Here is a 12,607-nt window from a genome sequence, read left to right as displayed (position 1 = left end):
CATTCTTAAAAAAAAAAGACTGCGACGCCAGTTATAGAAACACAGATTTTAATTGAATTGAATTGAATCTATTGACCATGCCTGTACAGTGTTGCTAAGAAGGCTAACCTAGAGTCATGCACAATAGCTAAAGTTTGATCTACAAACAAGGCTTTTATTTGCAGATGTAGTTATGGGCTGTTGAATGTTCAGTCAGTTCATATTCTTGCAGTGTGTTCCTAAACTCTGGAGGACAGTAATGTCTGCATGAAAGAGTGGCAGGTGATTGTGGAAAACCAAGAAGTGAACAGGGGGACTAATTTGGGTGGAGGACAAAAGCTTGTTTTTGTGAAATAGCTTATTTAATTCAGTTGCATTTCCATGCAGGTGTGGGTCAGATCATACTATAGATCTTATTTGTGCGGGTTGAGCTGAGTTGCAGGGCTGGTTTGGTCTTAAATATGGGTGGACATGGGACTATAACATCAAGCATTTGGTATTGACTAGAACAGAGATTGTGAGTCAGCAGGCCCTCTACCAGGTAAGACAGTAACCTCTGACCTCACAAATTGACAGAAATTCCTAGAAACTCTTCAACATCTTGTAAAATGTATTCTAAGAAAAGTGGAAGCTGGAATAGCCGCAAAGGGGGGAACAATTTATTATTATCTTTCTTTTCAATTTTTATTGGTGTAATGGCCATTTGTCCCAATACTTTTGTCCATGGACTGTATTCATTTAACACTAATATTCAAAATTTAAATACTTGTATGTTTTTTATTTTTCTCATTGCAGTCAGCTGACTTTTATTTTCTCTCTCCTTCTGTCAATACCTTGTCCTCCATCTTTATTCATCCCTGCCTTCAGTGATGGTGAAACAGGAGCACCGAGATGAGTTGGACCATCCCCCTGTACCCCCCATGTCCATGCCCCTGGCACATGCTGCCAGTCTGGTTCGCGCTCAGCTGCCTTCTCCTGATCAGGGCCACCCATCAGATAACCTTCTGTCCACCTCCCCACATGGCCTGGGCTCAGGCTCCGGACCTGTCCTGCTCCCCCTACAGGCTACCTGCCCCTCCTTGGGCTCCCCGTCCTTCCAGCACCTGCCTCACCTCCAGGGTCGCAGTTTGCACCACCCCCCCGCGGACTGCCACATGACGTTCCATCCGAGCTCCTCACCTGTCCCCCTCCCTGCCTCAGCCTCCCGACCCTCGTACCAGCCCATGCAGCGTGGCCAGAGTCACGCTCACAGCCTGTCCTTCAATGGCCAATCCAGCCTGTCTCCTCAGAGCTATGAGAGGATGCCCTTTCAGCAGTGCCCCATTTCCCCGTCCCATCCCATGGGCATGGGGATGGTGTACTCCAACTCCCCTTGCTCCTCCCCATCCACACCTGTGTCTTCAGCCGCAAACTCCATTGTGGGTTCTCCGCAGAGCCAGCAACCCTTGCTTTCCCCCTCGTCCCAACATCTTCACAACCTCGGAGGCTACCACTGCTCTCCCACACAGGTGCCCTCTCCTAGTAGCCACCCGCTACATCTGCAGAGAGCAATGGGCTACCACCCAGTAAGTCAACGTTCGGCCTCCTGCCCCACACCGTCCACAGCCCCTCCTCCGCATATGATCCCATCCCCCCAATCTGGGCCGTCGTCCCCTCAGCTCCACTCCATGCCCTACCAGTCTCCTACCTCCTCTTCCCCAACATCAGGTAGCAGCCCCCTGGGTCCAATGCAGCATCCACATTCAGGACAGCCTTCACCTCAGGCTGCGAGCCCAGTCATGACCAGCTTGTCCCCGACGGCTGCTGGGCCCTTGGTTCACCCCCTGAGCCCCCAGGGGCCCTTCAACTCAGAAGGGGAGAGGTTGAACATCAAACAGGAGCCGGAAGAGAGAGAGCCCACCTTCCGCTCTATTGGCTTGCAAGACATCACGCTTGATGACGGTAAGATATCAAAATTAAACTTCTATGAATTTTAAATGCCCTCTAAGGTTATACATTTTGGAGTTCAAATTTTTGGTTAATGAAAATTACCTTCCAGAAATCCAGTTCAACCACAGTCGAACATGATGTAAGAGACATATCTTTTTACAGTCGTATGACAGTTAATGTTAAAGCATTGCCTGTACATTTAATAATGGCTTTATAATAGCAACCAACCTGTTTATTTACACTATTGTAAACATTTGGCCTGATCTACTAAAGGTTTGCGTGAATTAAAACATGTGCAAACTTGATGTGCAAAACAAGGTACGTTTATTTGTAGAGTATATACTCAAGGTAATTCAAAGTGCTTTACATAAAATTACAAGTAGGCAAAAATAAAAACAAAATAATCATATTTCAAATTAAAATCATAAAATATAATCATCATAAAAGTAATCAAATTAAAATCAAACAGTGTAGATAAAATAATTTCAGTTTTCATATGCAAAATTAAATAAAAGTGTATTATTGATAGTGTTGATTGCGCGCACTAAGCTGAGAATTGCGTCTCTAGAGTGAGGAAAATAAGGAGCGCAATCCATTTAGCGTGTCTGTTTTCATGAATATGCAGACTACATGCTGATCATCAGAACGGCCATAATACCAGGAGGAAAAAATGCAAATGTAATTATTAAGCTCACACAGTGTGATTTATCAAGACTAAAACTGTTCTGTGAGAGCTAATTTAGCATGTCTGAAATGTGCATGCAAATTGGCAGTTGCGCAGAAATACTTGTGAGAAAGGAGGCGTTCGCGCTGCAGCTTTGTCCCTACGTATGTGTCAGCATATATGGACTGTCAAAAATAAATATATTAGACATATCGTCTATTCAGCACTATCATTTTCTAATTTATTTTATCATCATATGAAAAAAACTTGTTGCAATTATGCATGTTCTTGCCTCTGGAACATTCATTCCAGCACATGCTCGCAGTTTGTGCCAGCATTTCCCAGGTCGCATCTTCAACGCGTGAAAAAGGTCTGTCCTGTTGTAGACTAAAACGTCCAGAAAAAGTAGTACATATCTGCTGCACATTTTAAAACATGGAAAAACACCACAGGCATGATAACATGAATGTGCAGTAAATGAGTGTCTCCATCGTGAAAGTGGGATATTACATGCAAAAATCTAATTTAAATAGGGCGGGCTGCGCTTCTTTTGCAACTGTTGTACGCAATACGCCCACTAATAGTACACACAATTTTCATACATTGCACATGCTATTTAGCGCGTGGTATTTGGATCTTAGGAGATCAGGCCCATTGTGTTCTACCACAGAGTTTCTACTGTACAGTAACATGGTAGATTGTGCATGGTTTGTCTTTTTTTATGCACTGCCATAAAAGACATTGACAAAACACCATGTTCATGAGAGTTAAACTACTTGTAGATGGTTACCTTGAGAGAGACTGAACAGTCAATGCCATTGTTAGTTTACCCTTGTGCTCAAATTGAATTCACAACTCTCCAAAAGCTGGCTGAGCGATAAATGCTGTTGCAATACTGTCTGCTTTTCTTCTCTGACGATTATTGTGAGCAAGCCTCTCAAACAAGACACCCTAGTGGAATGTGACAAGCAACACAAATCCATATCCTGTGATGTACTGTAATCCAATACCGATCAGCAGCTGGTTGACTTTCTATTAGCTGAATCCTTAGTGCTTGATTACAGTGATACCATTTCATCTGTCAATGTCTCTACTGATTGACAGAGAAAGTGAGGACTTTGTATTAAGTTTTATAGACACACAGGGCTGATCAGATTGAAGCGTTTTTAGAAGCGCTAAAAACTACAACATGGCTGATGTGGTGGTGACGCAGTCGAAGGGTGCTTGGCCTGGAGGTTTTATAGACACACAGGGCTGATCAGATTGAAGCGTCGGGTTCTGTTGGGTCATTGGTGGTGTTGGGGTTATTTATTGGTTGGTTGTTTATTGGTTGGTATACACTCGAAAATTTCATACATGTCTAAAAACAAGTTTACTACTGTATATTGTAACTTTAAAACAATACATTTAAATAATAGGCATGATGGATGAATGCCTGGGACTGTGCAAAGAGGCTAAAATCTTGAAAAATATTCACAAGACTTGTGTAATGTCATGTACAATAACAATTTTGTGAAACTTTAGAGGTGTCCATTGTACGTCGCTACTTAGTTTGGTGGAGACCTGCACTAAACAAAGTGTTGTTCTATTATGCAATGTGTGTATTGTAGCAGTTATTCTACCCAGTCTGCGCGTGTGCTCTAATTGGGATGCTCGGGAGAACTTGTTGACTTAACAATTAGCAATGAAGTGTACGGATTTAATTTTTTTTTCTTTGAAGTATGCGTCTACAAAAAGCCTTGTCTACAAAAAGCCTCTTATCTACCACTCTAAGCCTGGGCGAGTTTGCCAGCACGCTGCCATATTCAAAGCAGGGTCGGACAGGTTGAGGGTTAATAATTGCCTGGTGAGGCTGCGTTGGGAGGTGTTACATTGTGTGCTAGCAAGGGTCAGCCTAATTAACACAGGGGCGCTTGTCAATAAGTCGTGTGTGAAAATCCACTGGGGTTCATCAGGGTGCTGGATTTATGCAGTTGCACACGCCATTACATCAATTATTCTTCCTTTCTTTCTGTCTTAACTTGCAGCTTTATCTGACATAAAACATTGACCGAAGTACATTTTTTAGTTGTGCGCTCTTCACAAAAAGTTTGGTGTGACACATTTCAGCTGGGAATTCGAACTCTTCCTTTGAGTAGCTAAAAATAGTGTTTGTGTGCCAGCCCAGCTACATGTTTTGAAGTATCAACATGGAGCATGGCCCAGCTCTGTGTTTTTAAGAGGTCACTGCTCACACTCACTAACTAGCAAATACTCACTGACAGAACTGCATGAATGCAGACTAAAGCATTGGTTGTATCGTATCATACAATTGTTTGCTATATTTGAAGCTTTCTTGCTGTTATTCATGACTGATAGATTATGTTTGTTTGACAACAACCAAGGAAAATGTTTGATCAACAGCCGACAACATTTTCAAAACAATCTCTGTTCCTGGAAACGTGAATGCACATGGAAAATAACAGTTGTATTTTAAAAACGTATCTTGCCGAGCTCTAAAGGCTGTCCTTCTTTAAAATAAAACCAAAAATATTAAATTACATTAGTTTTGGTTATCAATTAAAATTTATATAGAGTCCGCATCCTACCTTAGCACAAGCTTGGAGTAAAAGTTATTTTTAATTTTTTATTTCAATTGTATCTTCTGGCTGGAAATTACAAAACAAAGTATCAATCAATCAAAGTTTATTTGTATAGCCCTACATCATAGTGTCTCAAAGGGCTGCACAAGCCACAACGACATCCTCGGCTCAGATCCCACATCAGGGCAAGAAAAAAACTCAACCCAATGGGATACAATGAAAAACCTTGGAGGGGACCGCAGATGTGAGGACCCCTCCCCTGGCCGACCGGTGCAATGGACGTCGAGTGGATCTAGTTAATAGTGTCAGAGTCCAGTCCATAGTGGGGCCAGCAGGGGATCATCTTGAGTGGAGACAAGTCAGCAGCGCAGAGACGTCCCCAACTGATGCACAGATGAGTGGTCCACCCCGGGTCTCGACTTTGAACAGCTAGCGGGTCATCTGTGGTCACCTAATAACATCTCCACGCAGGAGAGGAGGGCAGAGCAGAAAAGAGACGACAGATCAACTGGTCTAAAAGGGGTGTCTATTTAAAGGCTAGCATATACAAATAAGTTTTAAGATGGGACTTAAATGCGTCTAATGAGGTAGCATCTCTAACTCTTACCGGGAGGGCATTCCAGAGTACTGGAGCCCGAATAGAAAACGTTCTATAGCCCGCAGACTTTTTTTGGGCTCTGGGAATCACTAATAAGCCAGAGTTCTTTGAACACAGATTTCTTGCCGGGACATATGGTACAATACAATCAGCAAGATAGGATGGAGCTAGACCGTTAAGTATTTTATACGTAAGTAGTAAAACCTTAAAGTCACATCTTAAGTGCACAGGAAGCCAGTGCAGGTGAGCCAGTATAGGCGTAATATGATCAAAGTAGCACTGTAAGAAGTTATGTTGGAAATATTGATTGAACATACTTTCATTTTTCATTTAATTTCTATATTTTCTAAATTGTTCATATCCAGTTGGGGTCAACCCTGCAGTACTTCGAAAAACTTTATTTTTCTAGAGCATATTTTGCTTCTGCTCACCCCAGACTTTACTTTTACCGTAGAGATATGGTAAAGGTTTACCCGAAGAACTTTGTGAAAGTCCGCCTTTTTAATTAATTTACAAACCCCGTTTCCATATGAGTTGGGAAATTGTGTTAGATATAAATATAAACGGAATACAATGATTTGCAAATCATTTTCAACCCATATTCAGTTGAATATGCTACAAAGACAACATATTTGATGTTCAAACTGATAAACTTTTTTTTTTTTTGCAAATAATCATTAACTTTAGAATTTGATGCCAGCAACACGTGACAAACAAGTTGGGAAAGGTGGCAATACATACTGATAAAGTTGAGGAATGCTCATCAAACACTTATTTGGAACATCCCACAGGTGAACAGGCAAATTGGGAACAGGTGGGTGCCATGATTGGGTATAAAAGTAGATTCCATGAAATGCTCAGTCATTCAAACAAGGATGGGGCGAGGGTCACCACTTTGTCAACAAATGTGTGAGCAAATTATTGAACAGTTTAAGAAAAACGTTTGTCAACCAGCTATTGCAAGGAATTTAGGGATTTGACCATCTACAGTCCGTAATATCATCAAAGGGTTCAGAGAATCTGGAGAAATCACTGCACGTAAGCAGCTAAGCCTGTGACCTTCGATCCCTCAGGCTGTACTGCATCAACAAGCGACATCAGTGTGCAAAGGATATCACCACATGGGCTCAGGGACACTTCAGAAACCCACTGTCAGTAACTACAGTTGTAGTACATCTGTAAGTGCAAGTTAAAACTCTCCTATGCAAGGCGAAAACCGTTTATCAACAACACCCAGAAACGCCGTCGGCTTTGCTGGGCCTGAGCTCATCTAAGATGGACTGATACAAAGTGGAAAAGTGTTCTGTGGTCTGACGAGTCCACATTTCAAATTGTTTTTGGAAACTGTGGACGCTGTGTCCTCCGGACCAAAGAGGAAAAGAACCATCCGGATTGTTATAGGCGCAAAGTTGAAAAGCCAGCATCTGTGATGGTATGGGGGTGTATTAGTGCCCAAGACATGGGTAACTTACACATCTGTGAAGGCGCCATTAATGCTGAAAGGTACATACAGGTTTTGGAGCAACATATGTTGCCACCCAAGCAACGTTACCATGGACGCCCCTGCTTATTTCAGCAAGACAATGCCAAGCCACGTGTTACATCAACGTGGCTTCATAGTAAAAGAGTGCGGGTACTAGACTGGCATGCCTGTATGCCAGACCTGTATCCCGTTGAAAATTATGAAGCCTAAAATACCACAACGGAGACCCCCGGATTGTCGAACAACTTAAGCTGTACATCAAGCAAGAATGGGAAAGAATTGCACCTGAGAAGCTTAAAAAATGTGTCTCCTCAGTTCCCAAACGTTTACTGAGTGTTGTTAAAAGGAAAGGCCATGTAACACAGTGGTGAACATGCCCTTTACCAACTACTTTGGCACATGTTGCAGCCATGAAATTCTAAGTTAATTATTATTTGCAAAAAAAAAATAAAGTTTATGAGTTTGAACATCAAATATCTTGTCTTGTAGTGCATTCTATTGAATATGGGTTGAAAAGGATTTGCAAATCATTGTATTCCGTTTATATTTACATGTGACACAATTTCCCAACTCATATGGAAACGGGGTTTGTATAGTCCGAAGTTGTGGTCAACATGTTCCTTCATTTTCTCAATCCTCTGCTAAAATCCTCCACTGTTGCCATTTTTGATTAAAGTAGCTTGTAGTTGTAACTTCTTCTTCGTTTGGATAAAGATGTTGATTAGAGGTGTAACCACTATACAGCTGGGCAAGTGTTTAACAGCCAACTGACCAAGCTCTCGTCCGCAGCTGCTAGACCACGATTCCCATTAGGATGGCGGTATATGGGACAGGATGGCGGTATATGAAACAGGATGTTATGATGTGGTCTGCAGTCTGCTCCTCGGCCTCACACTCACATGCCGCAGATGAAGCCATACCCCATTTGCACATAGTTGAGCGGAAGAGCCCGATGCCACTACAAAGGCGATTAAGCCTGACCTAAGCAGGCCTGAGAAAGCATATTCCCGGTGGTGATGTGCTGGCATCAGAGATGTAATTATGGAGTCTGGAAGAGTTTTCCCGCCATTCAATGTTCCATTTGTAGTCCGCCCAGTTTGCTACACTGCCGTTTGACTTGTTAAAGTCATTAAGCAATTCCAATGCAGCAGGGACAAACGGGTGTCTCGATTTAAGCTGCCGGTGTCCTCTAAGAAGGTGCCCAGGCTCCAGTGCTCTGCGTGCTAGAGACAGTGTGGCTCTCTTGCGACAAATCTCAGCTCGTTGAATACCTGCTAAGATGGAAAGATGGTCCGTTGGTGTGGGACTCAGGCATCCAGTCACTAAACGCAAAGCGTCGTTAATCGGCTTATCTATGAGACTAGTGTGAGCACTACGACACCAAGCAGGTGTGCAGTACTCAGCGGCAGAGTGGACCAAGGCAAGGGTGGCTGTACGAAGTGTAACACCGCCAGCACCCTAGCGAGATCCAGCCAGTCGTCTCAAAAGCCCAACGCGTGTTGTTAGCTTTTTGCGCAGTGACTCCAGGTGTTGGCGAAACGTGAGTGCCCTGTCCAACTTAATCCCGAGATTTGTTGGTTCGGCAGAGGGTAGAGGACGTCCATCAACAATGATGTTAAGCTCACGTTGTGCCTCCCTGTTGTAAAGGTGATAGGCTGCCATCACCGTTTTGGTTACACTGAGCTTCAACTTCCATTTCTGGAGATAAGTGGATATGGTCGCCATGTCCTGGGTAAGAGACCCCTCTAACTCCTGCCAGTTTTTTGCACGCTGCATAATTGCCAAGTCGTCTGCATATGCAACCTGCTTTTTGTGCCTTCACTATTGGTAAGGGTGAAACTGCGGTTTTGGACGAGTTCCATGATCAAAGAGACCATGTGCATGTCCGGCAGTAGGCGCAAAAGCTTGCAGGTAAGGCCACGGTGCCAAACAGTATCGTAGGCTGCTGTAAGATCAACAAACACAGCACCTGCTTTATTCTTGGCCGAGAAGCTGTCCTCAATTTCTTGAGTCAGGAGAGTAACTTGATCCACGGTTGATCTTCCGTGCCGAAATCCAGCTTGGTCTTGAGGGAGCAGTGGATAGATAATAGGTTCGACACGAGCATAGATCAGCCTCTACAGGATTTTGAAAGGGATACACAAAAGAGAGATAGGTCTATAACTCTTTGGATCCTCTGGTGGCTTCATCGGCTTTGGGATGGCGACCACTAATGCTCTTCTGCAGATTTTTTAAAGCTTGAGTGTGCGCATGCAGAAAGATAGGAACTTGTTTAACCAGGACTTTAGAACAGCTCTGGCATGGATTATCAGCTCTGGGCAGATTGAATCAGACCCCGGAACTTTTCCAGACTTAAGCAACTGGAGGGCACTGGCAAACTCCTCTGGAGTAAAATCTTCAGAGATTGTTTTACCAGGGGGTGTAGGGATCCTCCAGAGTTCAGCCACCTCCTTGTTCACAAATTTGACTGATTCACAATCTTTTGTTCCATAGAACCCATTCTTTACCAATTGTAATGCTATAGATAATATCTTAGAATGTATAACAATTGAAATATGTCAGGAAAAAAGCAAAAACATATTCATCAGTTGTATATATAGATCACCTAAGTCAAGTATAGAAACATTTGAAGAATGGATCAAGGCTACTTACGTACATGGACAATGGGCGAATAATAATTTTCTTATGTGGTGACTTTAATATTGACTTATTGAACCCTAACAAGCAAAAGTCTATTGATGACACAATGTACAGCATCAGTTTATATCCTAAAATCACAAAGCCAAGCAGAATTACAGGACACTGTGCCACGCTTATTGATAATATTTTTACCAATGATTTTGATAATAACACTACAAGTGGTCTACTTATAACCGATGTTAGTGATCATCTGCCAGTTTTTACAATATATGATGGAAACTACAAGAAGAACATGGAAGACAAAAGGACATTTCGAAGACTGTGCACAGAGAAGAGGATGATTGCTTTCAAAATTGGGCTACAAAAGCAAGATTGGGACAATGTGTACAATGAAAATGAGGTTGATGAAGCATATGAACATTTCTTAAACAAGTTCATAATACTTTATGACAAACATTGTCCATGGATACAACTCAGTAATAGGCAGAGAAAGAATAATCAACCATGGATGACAAAAGGATTAAAAAATGCTTGTAAGAAGAAGAATACACTATATAGGAAATTTATAGCACAAAGAACTACAGAGGCAGAAATTAAGTACAAAAAGTATAAAAACAAGTTAACATACATACTACGATTATGTAGAAAAGAATATTACAGTGAATTATTGGACAGGAACAAAACTAATATGAGAGCAACATGGGGCATCCTCAATAGCATTATTAAAAATGGCACTAAGAGGGACTACCCTCAATACTTCTTAGACGGAAATTAAAAAAAATGACAACATAAAGGAAGTAGTTGAAAGCTTCAATAATTATTTTGTAAATATTGGACCAAAATTGGAAGAAAGGATTCCAGACCCAGTTTCAATTGAGGACTATAATGATACCATAGAGCGAAATCCCAATTCCATGTTCCTCAGTAATGTGACACAGCAGGAAATAGTTACAATCGTAAAAAAATTTAAATCTAAGACTTCAACTGATTGTAACGGAATTGATATGGAAACGATAAAAAAGGTTATTGAAGAGATCTCAGGACCATTAATGTATATTAGTAACCTATCATTTCAAACAGGTAAATTTCCAAACAAAATGAAAATAGCTAAAGTGGCACCAATTTACAAGACTGGCGACAAACATCAATTTACAAATGATAGACCTGTTTCCTTACTTCCACAATTTTCTAAAATCATTGAAAAACTGTTCAATAACAGATTAGAGAGTTTCATAAATAAAAATAGAATACTCGAAGAAAATCAATATGGATACAGAGCTAATGTTTCAACTTCGATGGCTTTAATTGAAATTACAGAAGAAATTACCAATGCTATAGATAATAAAAAATGTGCGGCAGCAGTTTTTATGGATCTAACTAAAGCATTTGACACAATTAATCACAATATTTTAATAAAAAAACTAGAACGATATGGCATCAGAGGGTTAGTCTTAAACTGGATAAGAAGTTATCTAATGAACAGGAAACAATACGTGAAACTAGGCGAACACACCTCTACAACGCTAAATATATCCTGTGGTGTACCTCAGGGATCAATACTAGGACCTAAATTATTCAATCTATATATAAATGACATTTGTAAAGTTACAAAAGATTTAAAGTTAGTATTATTTGCGGATGATACAACAGCGTTTTGTTCAGGAGAGAACACACAGAAGATACTACAAATAATAACAGAAGAAATTAACATATTAAAAAGATGGTTTGACAAAAACAGACTATCGTTGAATCTCAGTAAAACTAAAATAATGCTATTTGGTAACAGTAGAAGAGAAAGTCAAACACAAATACAAATAGACGGAATAGAAATTGAAAGAGTAAATGAAACCAAATTTCTTGGTATAATGATTGATGATAAATTGAACTGGAAATCTCACGTAAAAAAATATACAACATAAAGTAGCAAGAAACACGTCAATAATGAATAAAGCAAAACATGTCCTAGACAAAAAATCACTTCATATTCTCTACTGCTCACTAGTGTTACCATATCTGAGTTACTGTGTAGAAATATGGGGAAATAACTACAAAAGTACACTTCATTCATTAACGGTGTTACAAAAAAGATCAGTTAGAATAATACATAATGTTGGATATAGAGAACATACAAATCCTTTATTTATTGAATCAAAGATACTGAAATTCTACGACATAGTGAATTTGCAAACAGCTAAAATTATACACAAAGCAAACTTTAACCTGCTACCCAAGAATATACAACAATTCTTCTCAAAAAAAGAGGAGAAATATAATCTTAGAGAGAAATGTAATTTAAAACATTTGTATGCACGTACAACGCTTAAGACCTTCAATATCAGTATGTGGAATTAAATTATGGAATGGATTAAGCAAAGCAATCAAACAATGTACTAATATGATTAACTTCAAGAAACTCTTCAAACTTAAAGTGTTTACAAAGTATAAAGAAGAAGAACCATGATAAACATTCTGTATTTATTTAACTCATCCATTCTTTCATTCTTTCACTCACAAACTAATCTTACTTATCTCAACATATGAAATGTAACTTACTTCACCAATTATTATTTATTTACTTATTTTTATTGTGATTACTTATGGAGTATATTGTGAATAAATTGAGAACAGGAAGTGAACAAAAGTTTTAGCAACTGTTATGTAAAAGAAAAGGGGTAGGATTAAATAAGCTCTGCTTCTTCCTACTCCTTTTCGAACATGTTGAATAGAGAAAC

At 40.4% G+C, this 12,607-nt stretch overlaps 1 protein-coding gene across 2 annotated transcripts in view; it reads left to right on the top strand.

The window, feature by feature from the left end:
- nfatc3a (nuclear factor of activated T cells 3a) overlaps nucleotides 1-12,607 on the top strand; it is a 109,174-nt gene that overhangs the window by 72,003 nt on the left and 24,564 nt on the right. For both annotated transcript variants that reach the window (XM_061964384.2, XM_061964383.2), the window contains one exon: nucleotides 847-1,920. In XM_061964384.2, coding sequence (XP_061820368.1) covers nucleotides 847-1,920 — 1,074 coding nt within the window. The remainder of the gene's footprint in view (nucleotides 1-846; nucleotides 1,921-12,607) is intronic.

This window comes from Nerophis lumbriciformis, linkage group LG06 (assembly GCF_033978685.3).
Source record: "Nerophis lumbriciformis linkage group LG06, RoL_Nlum_v2.1, whole genome shotgun sequence".
NCBI lineage: Eukaryota > Metazoa > Chordata > Actinopteri > Syngnathiformes > Syngnathidae > Nerophis > Nerophis lumbriciformis.
This window is presented reverse-complemented; position numbering and strand designations above follow the sequence as displayed.